This window comes from Kickxella alabastrina (genome assembly GCF_025024165.1).
Source record: "Kickxella alabastrina strain RSA 675 chromosome Unknown BX661scaffold_12, whole genome shotgun sequence".
NCBI classification, from domain to species: Eukaryota; Fungi; Kickxellomycota; class Kickxellomycetes; order Kickxellales; family Kickxellaceae; genus Kickxella; species Kickxella alabastrina.
The window spans coordinates 513,041-532,451 of NW_026251483.1; the positions used below are offsets into that span (position 1 = coordinate 513,041).

At 51.1% G+C, this 19,411-nt stretch overlaps 5 protein-coding genes across 5 annotated transcripts; 1 reads left to right on the forward strand and 4 right to left on the reverse strand.

Annotated features, from left to right (window-relative positions):
- Positions 1-20: 20 nt before the first annotated feature.
- BX661DRAFT_26534 (uncharacterized protein) lies at positions 21-1,392 on the reverse strand. Its single transcript, XM_051539021.1, has one exon. The coding sequence runs from the start codon at positions 1,197-1,199 to the stop codon at positions 252-254; it is 948 nt and encodes a 315-aa protein (XP_051391533.1). The 5' UTR covers positions 1,200-1,392; the 3' UTR covers positions 21-251.
- Positions 1,393-3,126: 1,734 nt separating this feature from the next.
- Positions 3,127-4,784, forward strand: BX661DRAFT_26544 (small GTPase). Its single transcript, XM_051539022.1, has 4 exons — positions 3,127-3,622; positions 3,866-3,899; positions 4,042-4,235; positions 4,433-4,784. The coding sequence occupies exons 1-4, from the start codon at positions 3,424-3,426 to the stop codon at positions 4,639-4,641; spliced, it is 636 nt and encodes a 211-aa protein (XP_051391534.1). The 5' UTR covers positions 3,127-3,423; the 3' UTR covers positions 4,642-4,784.
- Positions 4,785-5,338: 554 nt separating this feature from the next.
- On the reverse strand, positions 5,339-6,524 carry BX661DRAFT_183142 (malate dehydrogenase). The gene is made up of 2 exons (XM_051536156.1): positions 6,375-6,524; positions 5,339-6,288 (listed from the first exon to the last, which is right to left on the reverse strand). The coding sequence occupies exons 1-2, from the start codon at positions 6,406-6,408 to the stop codon at positions 5,420-5,422; spliced, it is 903 nt and encodes a 300-aa protein (XP_051391535.1). The 5' UTR covers positions 6,409-6,524; the 3' UTR covers positions 5,339-5,419.
- A 566-nt stretch (positions 6,525-7,090) lies between these two features.
- Positions 7,091-7,734, reverse strand: BX661DRAFT_26654 (uncharacterized protein). Its single transcript, XM_051539023.1, has one exon. It carries the CDS (start codon positions 7,533-7,535, stop codon positions 7,140-7,142), a length of 396 nt encoding a protein of 131 aa, XP_051391536.1. The 5' UTR covers positions 7,536-7,734; the 3' UTR covers positions 7,091-7,139.
- BX661DRAFT_198643 (uncharacterized protein) lies at positions 7,539-14,837 on the reverse strand (the record flags this gene model as incomplete). The annotated part of the gene is made up of 7 exons (XM_051538246.1): positions 7,539-7,722; positions 7,773-8,375; positions 8,432-9,694; positions 9,727-10,595; positions 10,646-12,101; positions 12,128-14,622; positions 14,772-14,837. 7 exons carry the CDS (start codon positions 14,835-14,837, stop codon positions 7,539-7,541), a joined length of 6,936 nt encoding a protein of 2,311 aa, XP_051391537.1.
- Between the last annotated feature and the right edge of the window lie 4,574 nt (positions 14,838-19,411).

Sequence of the window (19,411 nt, forward strand, 5' to 3'; positions counted from 1 at the left end):
AAATTTTTGTGGCGGCGAGCCCTCTGGGTCAGCGAACAGCTTGGTCAGCTCATCGTTGCTCAGGCACCTAGCACCGCCTCCTTCGCTGGTCATGCTGAACAGCGAGTACTGCTCTCCGTCCGAGTCGTTGTTTAGGTCGAATTCACCCCGCACTTTGTCAAGGATAGTGGCGGCCAAGCTCCCCATGCTGATCGTCACCTGGCGCACCTGGTTATCAGGTCCCGAAATGGTCACCTGCCAGGTCTTGACAGTCAGCGAGTCGGCCAGGTTTGCCACATTGATCTCAGTGCCAAAGAACTCCTGGAACTGCAGGCCCAGGCGATCGGCGTCCTCGCCTGACCCGTACTTCGAAGATAATTTTGACTCAACAGCGTCCCTGAGCGCCTGCACGGCGTGCTTGGCGGTGGAGACGCCGACGTTGATAGCTGCCGGAATGTATTTGATATCATGCGCATGCGCGGCAGGGGCGCCGACATGGGCTCGACACCCAGCATACCGCTTAGAGCACCAGGATTGGTCTTGAGAGACAACTTTGAGGATTGCGATGGATGCCCGTTCTCCTTTGCAGAACCTGTCTTTGATCCCTGTTTGAGCATATTCATCGATACAAGCGGCGACATAGTCAGTGGCTGGACCAACTTTGAGGCCTTGTCGTGCGGCGTCTTTGGCCTGCGCAATGCTACGCCACCAATGGTTTGCGACGGGTGGTGCTGGTTATTTATGTGTTCGCGCGTGCTGAAGGACCGCGTGTCAGTGTTTGCCCGCTGAATTATGCTGCTGCCGTTATTGTGGTTTGCGCCATTCTCGTTGCTTGCCGGGCCGCCGATTGCCGCAGACGAGTGAGCGATGCGCAGCGGCTGAGGTAAGTCCTTGGCCCCGCAATTCATTAAAGCGCCGTTAGCATTGACAGTGCCGGCTGCACTAGCCGCTGCAGAATGGCTGTTCCGCAAGGCCGACACTGACACAGGGCTTATGTCGATCCCGCTGTGTGGAGTAAGGCTGTTTGGGCTCGCGTACCCCTCTGCAGCCATTCTCTGCTTGCTACGCGCTGTCGCCTCGTTGTCTGCCTCCACTTGCAGACACTGCTGGCGCAGTCGCTTGATGGCCAAGTTGAGCCGCACACGCTCGCCAACCGTTCGCACTGATAGGTCCTTTAGTAGGTTGTAGTCCAGCTCGACCAGAGCCTCGCCGTTAATCATGTTTTCGCGGAATGACGCCTCGTATTTGGTAAAGCCTTGCTCGCGAACCCATTTGCACACGCGGCTCTCGCTCCATTGGTTGACCTGCTTCAGCGTGACCCGTGTGGACTGAGACTCTTCCGGCTGAAGCGGAGGCGGGGCTGTGACTGAGACTCAGACTCGTCGTGCTGCCCTGCCGCAGTGTTAGAGAACTGCTGGGCAGTCGGACTGTTCATGGGGGACAGAGTTGGCAAAGTATAGAATGTGAGAAGGGGAGGAGTTGTTTGTTTGTTTTGAGAGAGGGAAAGAAAAAGGGGGAGGGAGGTGTGCTTTGGGCGTATTAAAAAGTAGTGGCAGTAGTAGGTAACAGGTCCGGATATTGGGTCTTGCAATGAGTCTGGCGGCTTCTAAACTGGAAAACAAAATACAAGGTGGCTAAAATTCAGAGCAAAATGAAGAAATGAAATATAGAAATTATGTGAGAAAAATAAAAATGAATTGAATGAATTGAATTGAATTTGAAGAGGGCCTTGTGAAGAAGAGGATACGCTCACAACCATGCATGAGACTGAGTGCCTGCGTATCTCAAGCAGGCTTTATCTGCGCCTCAGCTCCCCCCCCATTTGTTTTTTCTTTTTCTTTTTGGCGCCTCCCACCATTTCGGAATGAAATGCAAGTGCGCATTTCGATAAGCACTATCACTATCCAGCAGCTGAGACTCGCGTCTCAACACCCATGACCATGTTGCTTTTTGGCAAGTAACCTGCGGCGACTGAAAACGCCGCTGCTCCTGAATGGCAGGGTCCCAAGTCGAGAAAATAATAACAAAATTATTATTGGGGGGTTTTGCACGAAGGTCCTAGTTTCCCATCTGCTGTCATTGGTTTTACCCAATGAGGATCGAGCCATCAGGCAGCAATAGCTTGCCCTGATGTGAGGAAAATGAAAAAAAAAATTATCCAGCTTGTTTCGCTTGTGCGTGGCATTCAGATTCTTTGGCAGTCGAACAGGGTGTTTGAAAGCTGGGTTGGTGTCACCAAATTTGCGACGATACAGGAATATCATAATGAAATTGCACACGAAGCAATGTCGCAGTTTCAACACCCAACCTTGATGTTGGAGTCGACGGCGGCCTTGGTATTGCCCTTGAGCACTGGCTCCAAATTTTGTAAAATACCGTACCTTGTTTATGATAATTCTGGAGTCATGAATCAATAATGTGTTGTGAATACTGAATTTTTGTTTTGCAGCTCGCTCAAAAAACTAGGTAATAAAATTGAGCCAACTATTTAAACACTAGCCGAATGCTTTGCATTTTCATTTTAAGCTTTGAAAAGTACATTATTCAAATAGTTAACTAGTGTGCTAACTATTCTTGAGTGCACTTTTTTACAGTTACATTTCTAAACTAACTTGTAACACAGCAGAGGCGCAGCTTAAAATGAGTAACGAGTATGTTGTATTGGTAGATTCCGAAAGGATAAATGACATGTCACTCCAGCGCGTGATTTTCCATTTTAATGTTAACTTTCTCTCAGTTTATTTTTTAATACTACCAAATATCGGCTGCTCGTAGGCAAAGAAAAGAAAAGAAACAACCAACAACAAACACAAGCGAGCAGTCAGGCGAACAATACTGCAGAATTGCAATTTTTCAAACCAATTTTTTTTCATCTTTATTTCTTCGATCCGATAACTTTAATAAAGCTCAAACATTCAGCTGTTAAAACTTATAACCGCTTGTCATCTTTCTTTTATATCTGAACTAATTAATCAGGCCAAATCGTGCGTTTGTATGCTTCTTTTTGTATCAAACATGGTAAAGGCCTATGCTGGAAGAAAGAGCGCAAAACGAATTGTATTAATGGGGATGCACGAAAAAGAGGGAAAATATGTCCCCCTGTGACATGTTCTTATGACTTTTGTCGAGTAAACCTCTTACATTTTGCAGCCAATTGTAACTTGCAGCTGTTAAAATCACGTGAAATTGCTATAGGTTTTAAAATCTACCTTTGGCGGTGCGCCAAGTTTCGGCCCTTTGGCGCTTTTCGCCCTTTCGTACAACGAGCTTCTTTTTCGGAGATCGCGTGCCAATGGATGGTGCTGCTTGCAGGTTTCAAAACCAAACTTTAAAGCCCCATCTCTTCAATTGAATTGAATTTAGCCTTTTTCCTTTTCCTTTTTATTAAATATTGTAACGCTTTTATTTTAACACACACTTTTAATTACATCTCCAAACGCAATCATGTCTGGCAACGACGAGTACGACTTTTTGTTCAAGATTGTCCTTATTGGCGATTCGGGCGTCGGCAAATCCAACCTTCTTTCGCGCTTCACCCGCAACGAGTTCAATCTCGAGTCAAAGTCCACCATTGGCGTTGAATTCGCCACTCGAAGCATTCAGGTCGACACAAAGACTATCAAGGCGCAGATTTGGGATACAGGTACGAGCTCGGGTGCAATAACGAAAATACTCCGAGCCAAAAATAGAAAATAGAGTATAAAGTTGCACGTGCTCACGCATGCCATGTATGCAAGCGAGTACATATTTTATACGCGCAGAGTCCAGCGCTGCGCCCCCATTCTTCCATCGCCCCCTGTAACTACGCGTATACTAACTACAAAAGTGTGTGCGAGGGTGCGCTGCCGCTTGGCAATGCCTCTGTTTCTTTCCATTGTTCTTGTAGCTGGCCAAGAGAGATACCGTGCGATCACCAGCGCGTAAGTGCCCATGTGCCAACAATGAGCTTGCGCATCCCAAGCAGCCGTGTCTAGGCCGTGCTTTGTATGTTTGCTTGCTTTTCTTTGTTGGAGCCAAAAGCAGGCGCTAAATGATTTTTGGTTTTGTGGTTTTTATGTGTAGATACTACCGCGGTGCGGTTGGTGCTCTGCTGGTCTACGACATCGCCAAGCACCCGACATACGAGAACGTCACAATATGGTTGAAGGAGCTGCGCGACCACGCCGACAGCAACATTGTCATCATGCTCGTGGGCAATAAGTCCGATCTGAGACACTTGCGCGCTGTGCCCACCGATGAGGCCAAGCAGTTTGCTGGTAGGTTTGCAGTGGTGTTTAGTATTTTCATCTGTTATTATGCTGTGGATGCATCATCACACACTGTCCAGAGCTGCTGTTCCTTTTTCCACACTTTGCCTCTTCCTCCTGCTGTCGGAATTGGCTTCTTCACGTAACGCGCCCTTCACCACACGTCACTAACTCACCTATTTTTTTTTTTGCTTTGCAATGTGTAGCCGAGAATGGGCTGTTCTTTATCGAGACATCGGCGCTGGACTCGAGCAACGTCGAGCAGTCGTTCAAGCAAATCCTGACCGAGATCTACCGCATCGTGTCGAACAAGGCCATCGAGTCGTCGCAGGACAACGTGCACCCCGGCTCTGGTGCACAAATCATCATGCCATCTGTCGACGACCATACAAAGAACGCTGGCGGCTGCTGCTAATTTTTATTAAAATAAAATACCCTGCTATCAGCAGTCCGTTGTGCCTGCGTCCGATTCTTCTATTCCTTTCTATATTAAATGACCAACCCGTAGTTCAGCTTTTTCATTTTATAAATTCTCTTATTTGCACCCATGTTTAATGTTCATGTCGTTTTTCGGAAACTTTTTTTTTTTTTCTATTTTTACCCGGTGCTCTCGCTTGGTATCGGAAACTTCGTATGAGCACAGGCCCGCTTTGACATCTGTCTGAGGCTGTTATCGTGAACACCAAGGAAAGCGGGCCATTCCGGATTTGGATTATTTTCCGTTCTGCCTGTGACGAGCAAACGAAGTAAATTTAGACATAGGGAGGGTTTATCTGCAATTCAATTTGCCACCTCCTCTTTGAGCGTTTGCTGTTTGCGGCAATTTGCCCAAGCTGTGTGTGTGTGTGTGTGTATTTTTTGTTATAGATAAATATACAGATAGCAGATCCAAGAAAAGGGAATGTGCAATTATTTGTCTGTGCGTACGTGCGTGTGTGAAATACAGACGAATCAGAACTAACAGCAAGCACAAAATAATATCGCATATTTTATCTTTGAAGAGCGTGAGAACAGCGCGGTTGAGCGTTGGAAATGCACAATTTACTGCTATTCTAAGCAATATGGCAAAAACAAAAAACAAAAACAAACCTTCTACCTTTGCCTGCCAAAATGAAATATCAAAAAGATGTATATAATAAAGAAAAAAAATAGAAATGAAAAGATAATGAATAAAAAATATGGATTGAAAAAATTTAGGCATTCTTAACAAAGTTAACGCCTGTCGAGATGTTGGTGGTCAGGGCCTCGGCAGCGACAGCAATGGCCTTGAGCTCAAACCCAGTGAGGTTGCTAGTGGGCAGTTGAACAATGCTCTTGACACCCTCCTTGCCCAACTCGACAGTGACAGCAAAGAACTCAAGATCGCCGGCACCCAGCTCGCGGATCTGGTTGGCACCCTCAGGGTCGGCAGCCAGTGGGATAAAAGTGGGCTCGACAACAGACTCGCCGCCCAAAGCGCGAATAATAGAGTCGGCAAAGCGCGCGCCAGCATAGGCCATCGACAGAGTGGCCGATCCAGCGCCATCCTTAGCCTTGACAACCTCATCGCCGCCGAACTGAATCCGGTGGGTCAGAGCGTCGCGCTCCTCAGTGCTCAGCTTAATTGGCGAGCTGGCAATGGACAGCAGAGGCACAATGGTGTTGCCCGAGTGTCCGCCAACAACGGGAACGCGCAGGGTGGTGGCGTCCAGCTCCGGGCGAATATCGCGCACGAACCGCGAGGCACGGACGACATCGAGGGTGGTCACACCGAAAAGACGCTTGGGATCGTAGACGCCCTTGGCCTTGAGAACCTCGGCGGCAATAGGCACGGTCGAGTTGACCGGGTTGGAAATGATGGCAATGATGGCCTTGGGGCTGTTCTCGGCAATGGCCTCGACCAGGCTCTTGACGATACCGGCGTTGATCTTGAACAGGTCGTCGCGGGTCATGCCGGGCTTGCGGGGCACGCCGGCCGGGATGATGGCGAGATCAACATTGGTGACGGCGTCGGCGAGCTGGGTGGGGCCAAGGAAGGCCTTGACCTCGGCATTGGTAGCGATGTGAGAAATATCGGCGGCGACTCCCGGAACGTTGACATATCATAGAGGTTCAGCTTGGTGATGCTGGTGTTGAGCTTCATCAGCAGCGACAGGGGCTGGCCAATACCACCAGCGGCACCGAGAATAGCGACAGAGACCATGTTTTTATTTTAAAAATGAAAGGATAAATGGTTGGTGGTTGTTGGTTGAGTGGAGCAGGAGCGGAGCAGGAGCAGGAGCGAGAAGAGAAATACTACTAGAAAGTAAAGAGAGAGAGAGCGAAAGAAAGAAGAGGAGCGTGGAGAAGTAATGCGAGGGATTCCCCGCTTATAAGCAGAAAACCTCGAGTCTTAATTTCTGTTCCCTGCTTGGCTGCCTCTGCGCTACTTTTGTTTTTGGTTGTCACTGCAAAAAAAAATAGGAAAAATATCCTATGCGCGGCGCTATTTTATTCCTTCCTTCGATTATCTTTCGCCCGAGTGTGTGGTCGCGTTTTTCTGCATCTACGTTTTTTTCCTTCTTCTTTTCATTCTGGCACGGCCCTCAGATGAAGCGGGAGCGAAGGAGGGGAGGGGGGTTTATCTCGGATTGAATCTCACGCGGGGCATACAGTCTTTCATTCATTTTATCGCTGCATTCACCAGTGTGCAACTCTAGCTTGTGATGCTTTGCTTGCCTGCTGCAGGCTTCCTGCCTTAAGCGGAAAGGGACACGTCATTTCGATCCAGCGTTAGCTATAACGAGGCTTCCGAGAAATCCCACGTTCATAATCGCACGCTCACTTGTCACCCGCGCCCTCTATGCAGCCTGGCTACGCTGCAGATAAAAAATCAAACAATGTGGCTTTTGTCCATGTAGATTCGGACCAGGTTCTGTGGCCATAGAAAATTACTCAAGAAAATTCAAGAAAACCCAAAACACGGCGGACTGACAACGGTTCAGCCCACTTGGCCTTTGCACAGCTCAAGCACTGGTTGTGGCAATGATCCCCGATTGAGCGAGCGCGGCCATTTGCTGTCCAGTGGGCAACAGACAACAGACAATGCGCGCCGCTCATCTTCGGCTTTGGTTTGCAGTTGGATTTCCAAAAATAAATAAAATCTGGTTGAAAGCAGGTTCGTCGCTCAAGCAAACGGAGAAAGAAGCAAAAAACAGGAAAGCGTGTATTCAATATAAAACCAGAATAGTGCTGGGTGAAAGAAGTGGTAGAATGGCGGAGTGGTGGAATGGAAGGCGTGAAGGTGAATGTTAATAAAACATGTTTGAGCGTTAGCAAAATAAATGGCATCGCTCAGATGTTGGGATCGTTGACCGACTCACGGCTGCGCAAGGCGCGCAGGAAAGACCCACTGAACATCTTGCGGACAGAGTTGCTGCTGCCCGACGACACTGCTGAAACCGCCGAGTTTGTAGCCATCGACGACGAGTGCTTGCGGTTCTTATGGCCGCAGCGATCGATTGCGGATGCTGCTGCGCTCCGTCGCCAAAGCTAGCGGCAGCATTGATGGGCTGCAGCGGCGGCGACACGATGGCAGAAGAGTCCTCGCTCATGTACGACCCTTGCCTGAACAAGGACGTGTTGCTGCCGCCGGCCGCCCGCCTGAACATCCCCATGGACAGTCGCTTGCCGTGGCCATGGCCATGCCCGCTGTCGCTCATCACGGGCATGGCGCCGGGCGCTACGCTCACAGGCCGCAGCGACTGAGGCGTCGATTGCAGTGACTGCACGCGGTTGGGCATAACATCGAACGCGCTGTTGCGGTGCTGGGGCCGCATAAGCCCCGCCATGGGAGGAGGCACGGTCCTGCCGCCGGCGCTGATGTAGCTGGCTTGGGTCGCATGGCTTGCGTTGTTTGCCTGCGAGTAGGTGCCGCCATGGCTGGCCAGGCTGTGCGAAACGCTTGGGTGCTGGAGGAGCTGAGAGGGGGTGGGCAGCTGGCCAGTGCCACCGAGCAGATGGCCGGCAATCGGCCGGCGGGGTCTGCTGGTGCTGCGGCTGCGCTCGTCAGTGCGGTGGCGGCGGTCGGCGTTAAGGATGATCCGCTGGGTATTTTCAATGCTGGCATCTGACGTGGCCCGGCTCCGCATGCTTTGGTCGCTGGTGTAGTCAGTCGGGTGCCCAGACAGTCTGGTGTTTGCGGCCGACACCGCCGGATACGTGTTGCCGTGATGATGCGGCGCGACTGAAGGTACGACATGGCCAAGTACCACAGGTCGTGGTCTGCCTGCGTGGTGGCCTTGATCTTGATCTCGCGATGGTCTGTCCTGATGACAATGCAGTAAGACGGCTCCGAGCTGGTGCCCGCATCGTCAAAGCCCTGGTGCTGGCCATTCTCCTCGATGATGCGAATGGACCGCATGTACGCGCTGCGGCTGCCGCTCTCGCGATTGTTGCGCGACATGCTGGTGCCGCCTGAGGGAGGCTGCTTACTCCAGTTCAGCATCTTGGCATACGGGTGAATCCAGAAGTAGCGCATGTGGCGGCGCTCGCGGCCGTTGTTTCCGTGCGGGAAGTGCGTTGTGGTGTACTTCCACAAGAACGTGCCGACCATGGTGCGCGCAATCGACTGCACAATCAGTGGCTCTGGCTGCCGCACAATATGCGACCGCATCTGGGACTCAGCGGCATCAACGCCAATGTTCATCGTGTGGCGCTTGACTGCCGCCGGCAGCGCGCCCAAGACAGATGGTGCCCGAGAGTTGCCAAAGGTGTGCGCCTTCAGCGCCGAGAAGCCCTCGTCCTCGCTCTCCTCGTCCTCCTCTACGTCCTCCTCTTCACCGCTAGACGCGCCAGAAAGTTGCTCGTTCTTGTCGGTGACATCTGCCTCTTCATCGCCCTGGTCGCAGCCAAGCTCTCGAGCACTAGGAGCCAGGCTCGCACTGTCCTGTGACGGCGCGGTGCGGCCAAATCTAGCTAGCGGGTTGAACTTACTGCGGATCGACGACGACGACGTGCCGAACTTGCTCTTTTGTGAAGTCAAAAGATCTGGCGTGGCCGAATATTGCACATTGGTGCGGGGTGAAACCATGATATAGCCGTAGTCCTCGCCATCGGACTCTCGTTCGGCGACCTTCGGCCCGGCATGCATCGGCACATCAGCAATATCGAGCTTGCGCAAAAACTGGAGATTGATGTCGGTGGCTGAGTTGGCTTTCTCCACTGAGCGCCGCGAAAATCCAGGCGCGAGTGGAGGCGGGAAGGCCGGAATCGGCGGCCTGGTCGCTGGAGGAGTAGCAGCCACAGCCGGCGCAAAGGCAGCCTCGGCCTGTGCCTGCACCTCGGGCATGATTTCTGTCTCTAGAACCGTCCGCGATGCGGCTTCTGTTTCAGAACCTGGCTCTGCTTCTAGGATCATCGTCTCTGTAATCGTTCCCACTTCTGCGACAGAGTGGATGCTGCAAACTGCGACACCCGAAGATATGCCCAGTGCTGTGCTGGTAGCCACGCTGGCATCGGCGCTGGTAGGTGCGGCCTGCACTCCAGCATGGGAGTGGCCACCTTGAAAACAGCGGCACCATTGCCAAGAGTGGAGACAAGGGCAACAGCAGCGGCACCGGCGGCGATAGCAGCAGCGGTGGATACACCATCAGCGACATCGAGCTCCGGGCTGGTGCTCCGGTGAGCCGTTTCCCGAACTGGGCCCTCAGACTTGTCAGACACGTCGACAGCAGAAGGCTCGGTCCCCACTCCACGGCTGACTGCCCCGGTGAATGATCCAGTGCTCCGGTGAGATGTGTACTGAGCTGGACCCTCGGACTTGTCAAATATATCGACGACAACAGGCTCAGTGCCCACGCCGCGGCCAACTGCGACAACAGGCTCAGTGCCCACGCCGCGGCCAACCGCAACCTCGGTCTCAGTATAGCGCGAGCTGCTATCAGGGGCATTGCTTATCGCCCTCTCAGTCACCTCGACGGCTGTGCTAACGCCCGCAGAGACCGCCCTGCCAGAGCTGGCGTCGACCGCCTGCTCGCCGTATTCAGGCATTGGCCCCGCTGCAGCGTCGCTCCAAGTGACGTCCATCGCTGTAGCACGGTCGCTAAGATCAACTGTAGCGTCAACAACCGCATGGCCAAATGTGCAGGACGGGCCAACAGAGGCGCTGGCATACACAACCTCGTGCGATGTGGCGCGCTCAGACACGAACGCAATCGCTGCAACGCCCCTAGTCTCCTTGGCCACCGGGTCAAAGGGCTCGACCCAGCGAGAGACTGGATGCGTTTCAGTGCCGACGCCCACATCAACCAGCGCCAGGCCCAAACAAGCATCGATACCGACGCTGGCCACAGACAGCGATCCGGCCTGCACATATTTAAACGCCTGTTTGGGCTCAACCTGGACCGCCTGCTCGCCAGTGCTGCTTTCGGACGACACGCACTTGTCAGAGAAAACTTGACCTGCGCAGTCGCTTTCTCAGCGGCTTGCTCAGCAGCCAGCGCAGCCAGGCGCTCATGCTCTACAAACGCCTCCGAGCGCGCGGTATCGGCAACTTGCGCCCTGAACTGCTCGTATATAGACTCCCCGCGACCATGCAGTGCAGCCAGCACTGCTGCCATGCCGACGCCAGCCGGGATCAGTGGCGCAAGCCAGCTGACAAGCAAGCTGTCATCGGTGCACACCTGCGTGTCGCAAGTATCCAACGACAAAGTCACAGCGCTGCAGTCTGTGGTGCTCGGGCCCACCGTGGCCGAGCCGCGCTCGACGAGTGCCGGCCCAACAGTAGCCACAGCCAAATCCCGCACCAATCCAGCTCCAGCCGACACGCCGACACTGCTCGTACCTGCTGTTGCTGAAATTCCCTGGTGCCGCATGCCGAGCATCCGGTCTGTAACCATACCCTGGCTAGCCAGTTCGGCCTGTGCATGGCAACCTTGACTACGGTACGTAGTGTCAAGCGATGTCGACGCGTCAGTCACACCCACACGCGGGTCTGTCTCCGTGTGAGCACTCGTGGTATCCGCCGCCACCTGCACTCCGCTGTTGCTGACCAGTGGCACGCTGTCAACGCCCCGGTGGCCCACTACAAACGACGAAATGTCAGTGCCCACGCCGGCCGATGATAGCATCGGCGATGCATACATGCCGTTGCTCTGCGTACCAATGCTGTGATCGGTCGAGCACTGGCCATCAGAAAGCGATGCAACTGCCTGGACGCCCATGGACACCGTGACATTGGGCTCAGCACTAGCCGTCGCCACTGCCGCATCGGCTGACGGAGGTGAAAGCGACGCCTGGACTCCAACGCCGACAAACTCGGGCAAGGCATCAGTGCTAGTGGATACGTCCACCATTGCCGGCCGATCAAAGACAACGGTAGCCGTACGGGACTTCATCTTGGGGGTCACCAGCGCCAGCTGCTCGGCCAGCGACACCGATGCGTCGTAGCTGATTCCAAAACCGTGGATTCCGGCAAGAGCATCGCCAAATGGCGACGGCATTGCGCGGATGCTGCGAGTGCTACGAGTGCGCTGGTGCTTGGTCGTGGTGCCAGAGTCGATCGACCGGATCGAGGCGGTATCGTCAAATCTGCCAGAGAGGTCTGCTGTAAAAGAGCCAGGCGCCTCGATCGACCGCGCAGATAGTGGCCCGCGCATGCTGGACTTGCCTCGCGATGACAATGGGTCGCCCCACTGGCCGCTCGCGCCCAGGATGTCTCCCAGAGACTCGCCCGCGTTGTTGATGTCAAGAGACAGCAGGCTGTTCTTGGTGCGCCGAGTAGAAATGGGTGGCGGCGCCTTGGCTCCAGCCGCTCTCCGGCCGCGCGGTGTAACCTGTGCAGCGGCGACGCGCTGCTGCTGCTGCTTGCGCTGCTCAAAGCGGCGGATGGCGAGCTCATCTGCGTCCTCACCATTGCTGGAGATGCTGGACTGCGAGCCCACGCGCGACAGGCGGTGCTGCCCGGGCTGGCCAGCATGTCGGGGCTGGTTATCAAGTCGGCTGTGTTGCCAACCGGAGACATAGCATCGCCAGACATGACAAACAGGCCGTCGTCGCTGTTGATGTCTGAATCGTTGGCGGCGTTGCCCAGATCGGTTGTGACTATCGACATCGTCCTCGCCCTCGTCCGGATGCGCAGCGAGTTGTTGTCGCCACCTGCCGATGTGGGCATAAAGTCCCCCATCGTCTCCATACCCTCTGCCGAAGCATCATCCGGAAGGACGCCGTACATCTGCTGGTAGCGGTGGGTCTCCTCCTGTTGGATGCGCAGAATGCGCTCGGTTTCAGTACGGGCGACCTTCTCTGAATAGAGTTTGCGCTTGGCCTTGTCGAGCTTTCTGTGGAAGAACTGCATCGCCTCCTTCAGCTTTTTGTTGTCGTCGGTAGCCTTGACGGCATTGATCTGGCCACTTGCGGGGCCGAATTCAGAAGTGAGCTCGTCGGCAGGCCCGGAGGCGGCGGCGGCAGCGTCGGCATTTTCCTGAGAGCGCCCGGCCAAGTACTCGTCGACATCTGCCTTGAGTCCGACACGCTTCAGCTTGCCCATGAGCTCGGTGCGCAGGTCGTTGTTCTTATCGGCCAACATGGTCTTGTCCTCAACTAGCTTTTTGGTATTGCGGCGCAGGTCGGAGATGTCCTGGTCGTAGCGCTGGCGCGCCTTGGCCATGTCCAAGTTGAGTCGCTCAGCCTCGGCATCAAGCTTCATAATGCGCTCGTTGGACGCCACCAGGTCCTTCTTGAGCTTCTCGTTCTCGTAGACCAGTCTCCGCGTATTGCGCTCCTCGGCCGAGATCGTCTCCTTGAGCGTCTGGTTCTCCGTGCTCATCTCATACAGCTTTGCAGCTTGCTCGTCGCGCGCCTCCTCAGCCTTCCTGTTCGACCTGTCAAGCCCCACAGTGAGTTTTTCGAGATCCTCGAAGCGCTTCATAATGACCTTGTTCTCCTCGCACAGCGTGTTGTAGTCGAGGCATTGCCGCGTGATATACTGCACGAGGAATGTGCCAAATTTGGAAGCGGTCATCAAACACATGCGCAGGTCGCGGTGGTCGTCGTCATCATCATCGAAATCCTCGCTGTCGGGTGTATCATCGCTCTCGTCGCTGCCTCCAGAAAAAATCGGCTTGTTGACGCGTGGTCTAGCTGGTCGCCGCATGCTGTTGGTGCGCATCGTGCGCTGCGGCTTGCGCCTACCTGGCGTGCTCATGAGCTCTTCGCCTAGGCGTCGCGCGTCTGCCGAGCTGAAATTGGGCAACCGAGGCTCATGGTCGCCGCCGTCAGCCTGCAAGCGCATCGGCGTCGACACTCCGCCTGCCCACTGCCGCGCTGCTGGCGGCGGGCTTAACGGCCGCTCACCTGCAAACTGCACGCGGTTGGTCCTCAAAGAGGGTGCACACTCATCGTAAGCCCTGTTGAACTCGTCAAACTTGTCCAACGCTGCCTTGTCCATCTCGATCATGCGCTCCAAAGCCTTCTGTCTAACCTTTGGCGAAGTTGCCCCAAATATATTTTCAAAACCCGGCTGCTTCGGGCTGTCTCCCTGCTCAGGATCAGGCTGCGAGCCCAGGCGCCGCAGCAGGCGGTTCTGACCCTTGAGGCGGTTCATCTCTGTGTCCCTCTGCCCCATCATATTCGCCTCATCAACGCGCATGGTGCTAGTCACGGCATCCAAAAGCACATGCTCGTCGATAATAACGACCTGTTCGTTCTCGTCAATGTGGTTTGGGTGTGCAGCCATCATGCCACCCTTTCTGGAGGCGGTCCTTATCGACAGCGTTGGAGACTCATTTCCAGCGTGCCGGTGGATGTGGCTCGTTTGCGAAGACCCACGACGCGACTCACGCGCAGCTGCTCCGCCATTGGAATTGAGGCCCTCACGGGGATGGGAGTTCAATTTGCCCGATGTCCGAACAGAGCGGGTGCGCGAGCGGATAGCCAGGGCTCCGGTCGGAGACAAGGGCAAGTCGTCATCAGGATACATCGTCGGCATTGTGGGTATGGTGGGCATAACATTGTCGCCGCGTGCTGGTGGCACAGCACTGACAGCGCCGCTGGGGTTGCTGGGAATGTCCAGCTCGCTGGCCTGGGCCACTGCCCGCTGGGTGTTGGATTTACCGTCTACAAGCGGCGATCCTGCCGACGAGCTGCGACTGTGCTTAGGCCGTAGGGCGCTGGCAGGACGCCCCGACTCGGAGCCCTTGGTCGAGGCAACCGATGCTCTCGACGAGGGTCGCAGCGAGGCACCCGGAAGCGCGTCCGCTGCCGATACTACAGGGCTGGGAGGCGAGACTGTCGATGCAGCGCTGGAGGGCCGGTTAGAGCCGCCAAGTGACTGGCGCGACCCTGAGCGGATGAGGGCTCCTGACGTATGGCGCATACCTAGAGGCGAATACGGTCTGGTTGTAACCTCTGCTTGGCGGGCGTACTTTAGTCGACACGCCTCGCACCGCTCGATGTGGCTAGATATAAACTGCGGCCGAGTGGTATGAAAGCAAGGTGCGGCGCCTTTGACGGACGGGCTGCTAGTGTTAGATATGGAGCGCGCGGTTCGCGTAGGAGGGATGTGTGGAAATTTATTAGTATTGGTACTGCTGAGCCCAAGTAGGGTGACGTGCCTGGACGTGCGTTTGTCGGGAGTTTCGTACGAGATGACATGGTTGTTGTAAATGCAATAATGATATGAAGTAAAGGTGGAAGGGTCCAGCTGTGCCGCAACGCCTTTTGACAAAATATGTTGGAGCAAAGGATACTCCGAAAGCGAAACTAGTTTCTGCGATGCGTGGCTGTCGCCCTGACCGATATCGCGCCTCAGAAATTACAACAAAGGAAAGCTGATACAGGCACAAGGTCAGTCGTGCAGGACACTAGATTATTCGGCAGCAGATGATAACAGATTGTTACAGCGACACAATAAGAAAAATCTGAAAGTGTGAACAAAGAGAGGTGAGCGAAGAAGGGGAAAACATGGATAGTGTGTCTCTGCGTTGTCGCTTGGGGAATGGTGAGGATAAAAATACGGGGACGCGCCAGCAGCAGTCTGGTGCACTGTGCGAGTGTTGTTTGTGATGCTATTGTTCGCACCATAGGCAGAGAACGTGGCAAAATAAACAAATGACAAAAGGGGGTGCGAAATAAAACGGGAAACGGGAAGCGTTTCTCATAAATCGTAGTATTGGTTACGACGTTGCCGCACTAGCACCGGATAATATTTAAGATGTAAACACTGGGGACAGGCAGGGTATTATGCCCGCAAAAAGAGCAGTATATAAGCAGTGCCAACATGCTTCGCGCACTGCCCGTACAAGCACATACGCAAGTACATTAAGCAATTCGCTATGCGATATAAAACAAAAGGGGCATGTGCAACCGCTGGGTTGCATCTTCTCTCTTCTTCTGCTGATGCTCGACGCCGTGAATCCACAAGCGGGTCAGCTTTGCAAGCCGCCTTTCGGCCACTTATAAAAGCAACTGCGCTGCAATCACCGTGTTGCTGACCGCATCCGTCACAGCCAGAGTGAAGCGTGATGGAGGGGTCGTTAAAAAGGGAGGGTGTGTTGTTGGGTTGTTGACTGCTGAAGAAAAAGAAACTTACCAAGGTTGCGAATGCTCTTCTGACTGGTCGCTGTCAAACAGCAGCTGGCTATCCCCAATAGAAGTGGTTTCGTTAATGTCGCTGACGTGGTCCACGGTTTAAAATATGTGCCGGTCCGTGGTTCGGGTTGTAGTTGCGTTTTTTGTGTTTGGGTGTGTACGTAAGTGTGCGCGTTACTGCTAAACTGTGATATACTAATCGTAAAAGACTAAAAAAATCGATGAGGCGAAGGATGAAAAATAGGAAATAGAAAAAGGAGGAAAAGAAAATCAATTGCGTGTTAGGTTGGCGTTAAAAAAAGAGAAAAGAAAAGACCGTTTCGGATTTTTGCGATGGGTGTTTGTGTGTCGGGCTTTTTTCAGTTCCTCTTGGTTGCAGATGATTTTTTTTAAGTTTTTGGGTTTTTGATATGGAAAATAATAGTATTGAATGTGTATGAAAATGGGGATCCGACAAAGTACAAATAGATCACAAAACAGAACAAACAAAAAAGAGAAGGAAGCGGTTGTTTGCTGGAATTGCACCTACACCTGCATCTGCATCTGCATCTGCTTCTTATACTTGCGTTCATTTTTTTGTACTTTGAAAACTGGTTGCGTGTGGCTTCCTTGATACTATAAGAAAAGAATGAGGCTACAAGTATCCTGCTCGACATCCTCCCCCCAGATTGACTAGCAATCTAACAAGTGTTTAGAAACTAGTGGCAATAGGCCACTGTGGTTGACGATATTATCCAGTTCGCTGCTTCTTTTAAGAGAAGAACCAAGAATAGATAGATTCTTGCGCACACGCTTGGGCTTTGGCTTGATCAAAGTCTTGGGTGTCGTTGTAGACGGGGGTCCAGCCGACTCTGCCGGTGCATTTTTGCGCAAGAAATGGGAGGACGCTCGCCTGTAAGCAGGGTATTAAGGACGATGCGGATGTTCCAAAATACATTTTCAATAGTGGTCCACACGCAATGTTTTCATTAAATATTTAGCTGTCAAAAGTAAAAAAACTCCTATTTATATTCTGGCTTTGTAAAATAAAAGGATCGACCTGCTCAAAATATTGTTTTGGCCATGCAAATAAAAGGCAGGCAAAGAAAATTAGGCCAAACACAGAGGAACAGCCATTTTATTGCGCAGGCGTGACCAGCCGAGCTGACAGATGTAATATCTGAATTAATCCGGCCTGGCTCGGCTCGAATTGACAAGTAAATTTGATCACCGCAAAATGAGCCCTCCTGATTAGTCGGGGGCTACTTACGAGTGACAAAAAGTCAAACAAACGCAGACTCAGCACAATAGCCCCGTTACCTGTCTGTTAAAAAGATATGCAAACGCACAGGTCGCGTCGCAGGTTTATATGTGGCTCAGGTAGCAATGCTTAATTTTTTGTTAAGGCATCAATAGACAGGTCTCAATCAAAATGAATCAATAAAATCACAAATGTCAATCAGCTCAGTGGCTTGTGTTGTCAAACAAACATGCGAGTTTAAACCCCTGTAAACATAACTGTTTGTTGTAATACACAACTAGAAACATTTTTATATTGTGCACAGCGCCTGTTATTCATGAATTAATATTGTCAAATGCCAAGATTGATCATGTTTGTATTTGAAAAAACACAGCCGCGTATAGCTGCGAAGCAAACTAAACAACTGCAAATGTGCAAGGTATATTTTGAAAAATTGAAACTATACGATCAAAATTGCTACTGTTTGCAAACAAAATAGAAACTATTCAATAGAAAACATGTGCTGTGCGCTTAATACTACAATATTTTTTATTTTTGCGCGTTGAACGCGCGTAAAACAAAGCACTCGCTAATTATAATTGATTTTTCTTGATTGTCTTGATTTCGACATTCAGCTGCTGCTTATTTCCCTCAGAGCCACACTCACTCTTCTTGTTCTGACCAAGCAACCGTTTAAATTTGCATTGCCAGTATCAGCACTGCTTATAAAAATATATTGATACTTGGGCTTGGGTGCTATCGGAAATTTATTTTCTTTTCTTTCTTGGCAGGCAGTTTGAGTGTTCAGCTTGCTTTTGAGCAGAATAGAGAGCACATTTTATAAAGTGTAGTATACTTTATGCCTTGTTTATTTTTTGCCTTTCATACTGAGTGCTTTGTGTTTTATATGAACTGGGCTGAGAGTGTGAAAGATTGGTACTCTGGGCTTGGCTGCCTGTTTAAAATTTTTTGCTTGACAGGACACAATACGCAAAGTTATCCCGAAAACAAATCAACAATAAAAGCTAGCGTAATTGCACAATGCAACGTATGTCAAAATTAAAACAGCTTCTCTTAGAAATTTATCCGCTAATTGGAGCCAGCAAACGGCACGCTAAACAAAAGGTCTCACAGCTGACTTTTTATATACAGAAGCAGATTATATATGTTGTCTCGTTATGGAAAACGATTAGTACTAGCTAATATTTGCCAATGTTACCCTGGTTCTGCTTAATTTCCTATTCACAAATAAACCTATTTTCACTGAAAGCACTATTCTATCGACTTGCAATGTTCAGCCTTATTTGTTTAAAGTGCAGGCGCTGAACGCATAATAATTGGCACTTGAAATGCATAAAAAACAAACGTGATTAAATAATCCTTTCAGTTTTAATTAACCCTACTTAAAATCACTGCCTTGATTATTTTCCAACATTTTCGCTTTGGAACACGTATTGACCGTAAGGTAGCAGCTCATTTGAATCACAGCAAATGCCAGTTTGGGGGTTTAATATGTTCTAATATGTATTGCTACGTTCAAAGGCTCGCGGGCCCGAATTTTGTTTGTGTTTTAGTCGATGGATAGTGCAACTCCTGGAGATGACACCAAATCAACATCCATATTGTCGTTTGCGCTGTATACTTTTATCGCAAATGCTTTAAAGCTAGATATGTACCAAAGTATGGTGTAGTGTTTTGTTTCAATAAAATAGCAGCTTTTAAAAACTCAACTAAACAGATAAATTAAACAACTGCAGCAAACCGGCCATCGAAGGGCGATAAATAAATGGAAACTGGGAAGCCAGCGGCCACTGAAATATATTTTTTATCCATTGTTCGTAGTGTTTGCAAGAGAAAATTTATAAGAAATTTCACGCAAGCTCAATTTTTAAGGCTTGATTCATAGGCCGCTTTTATATTAATACCTTTCCCGCACATTTTCCTCTTTTCCTCTTTTGTTTTTCATTTTTTGTCTTTCATAGCCACTTTCCATCTTTTTTCTTTAAAGTTTTTTTAATTTTTACATTTTGTACATTGTTTTATATTATTTTATTCTTTGAAATTCAGAATCTCATTCATATTGGAGGCGACTGGCTGATAAAAAACTAATTATCACTTGCACTTTCTGATTATTGTCGCACTCTCTTCAACTCCACGCCATTTTCCAGACCTTTTGTTTTGGTGCACATAAAAATCAACTATTGCTATTAAAATTTTTTTAAAATAATCGAATTCAAGCCGTTCGAACTTTAATACACAAAAGCGCAGCCCTTGTTTTCAGATCCTCATGGATAAAACACCACCAGGCCTAACGTGCCGAGCCACCATCACACCCGTGCAACAGACCGGTAAGCTTCCAGCGCAAAACGTTTCGGCAGATGTCTCCAGGACGACGAGCCAGCAGGGATTTAACAGGCCC

Coding starts and splice junctions, on each gene's coding strand:
- BX661DRAFT_183142 (XM_051536156.1), bottom strand. CDS start 6,408: ATGGTCTCTGTCGCTATTCTCGGTGCCGCTGGTG. Junction 6,289..6,374: donor TATTCTCGGTGCCGCTGGTG/GTATTGGCCAGC, acceptor ACGTTCCGGGAG/TCGCCGCCGATATTTCTCAC.
- BX661DRAFT_26544 (XM_051539022.1), top strand. CDS start 3,424: ATGTCTGGCAACGACGAGTACGACTTTTTGTTCAAGATTGTCCTTATT. Junction 3,623..3,865: donor GGCGCAGATTTGGGATACAG/GTACGAGCTCGG, acceptor TTGTTCTTGTAG/CTGGCCAAGAGAGATACCGT. Junction 4,236..4,432: donor TGAGGCCAAGCAGTTTGCTG/GTAGGTTTGCAG, acceptor TGCAATGTGTAG/CCGAGAATGGGCTGTTCTTT.
- BX661DRAFT_26654 (XM_051539023.1), bottom strand. CDS start 7,535: ATGCCATTTATTTTGCTAACGCTCAAACATGTTTTATTAACATTCACC.
- BX661DRAFT_26534 (XM_051539021.1), bottom strand. CDS start 1,199: ATGATTAACGGCGAGGCTCTGGTCGAGCTGGACTACAACCTACTAAAG.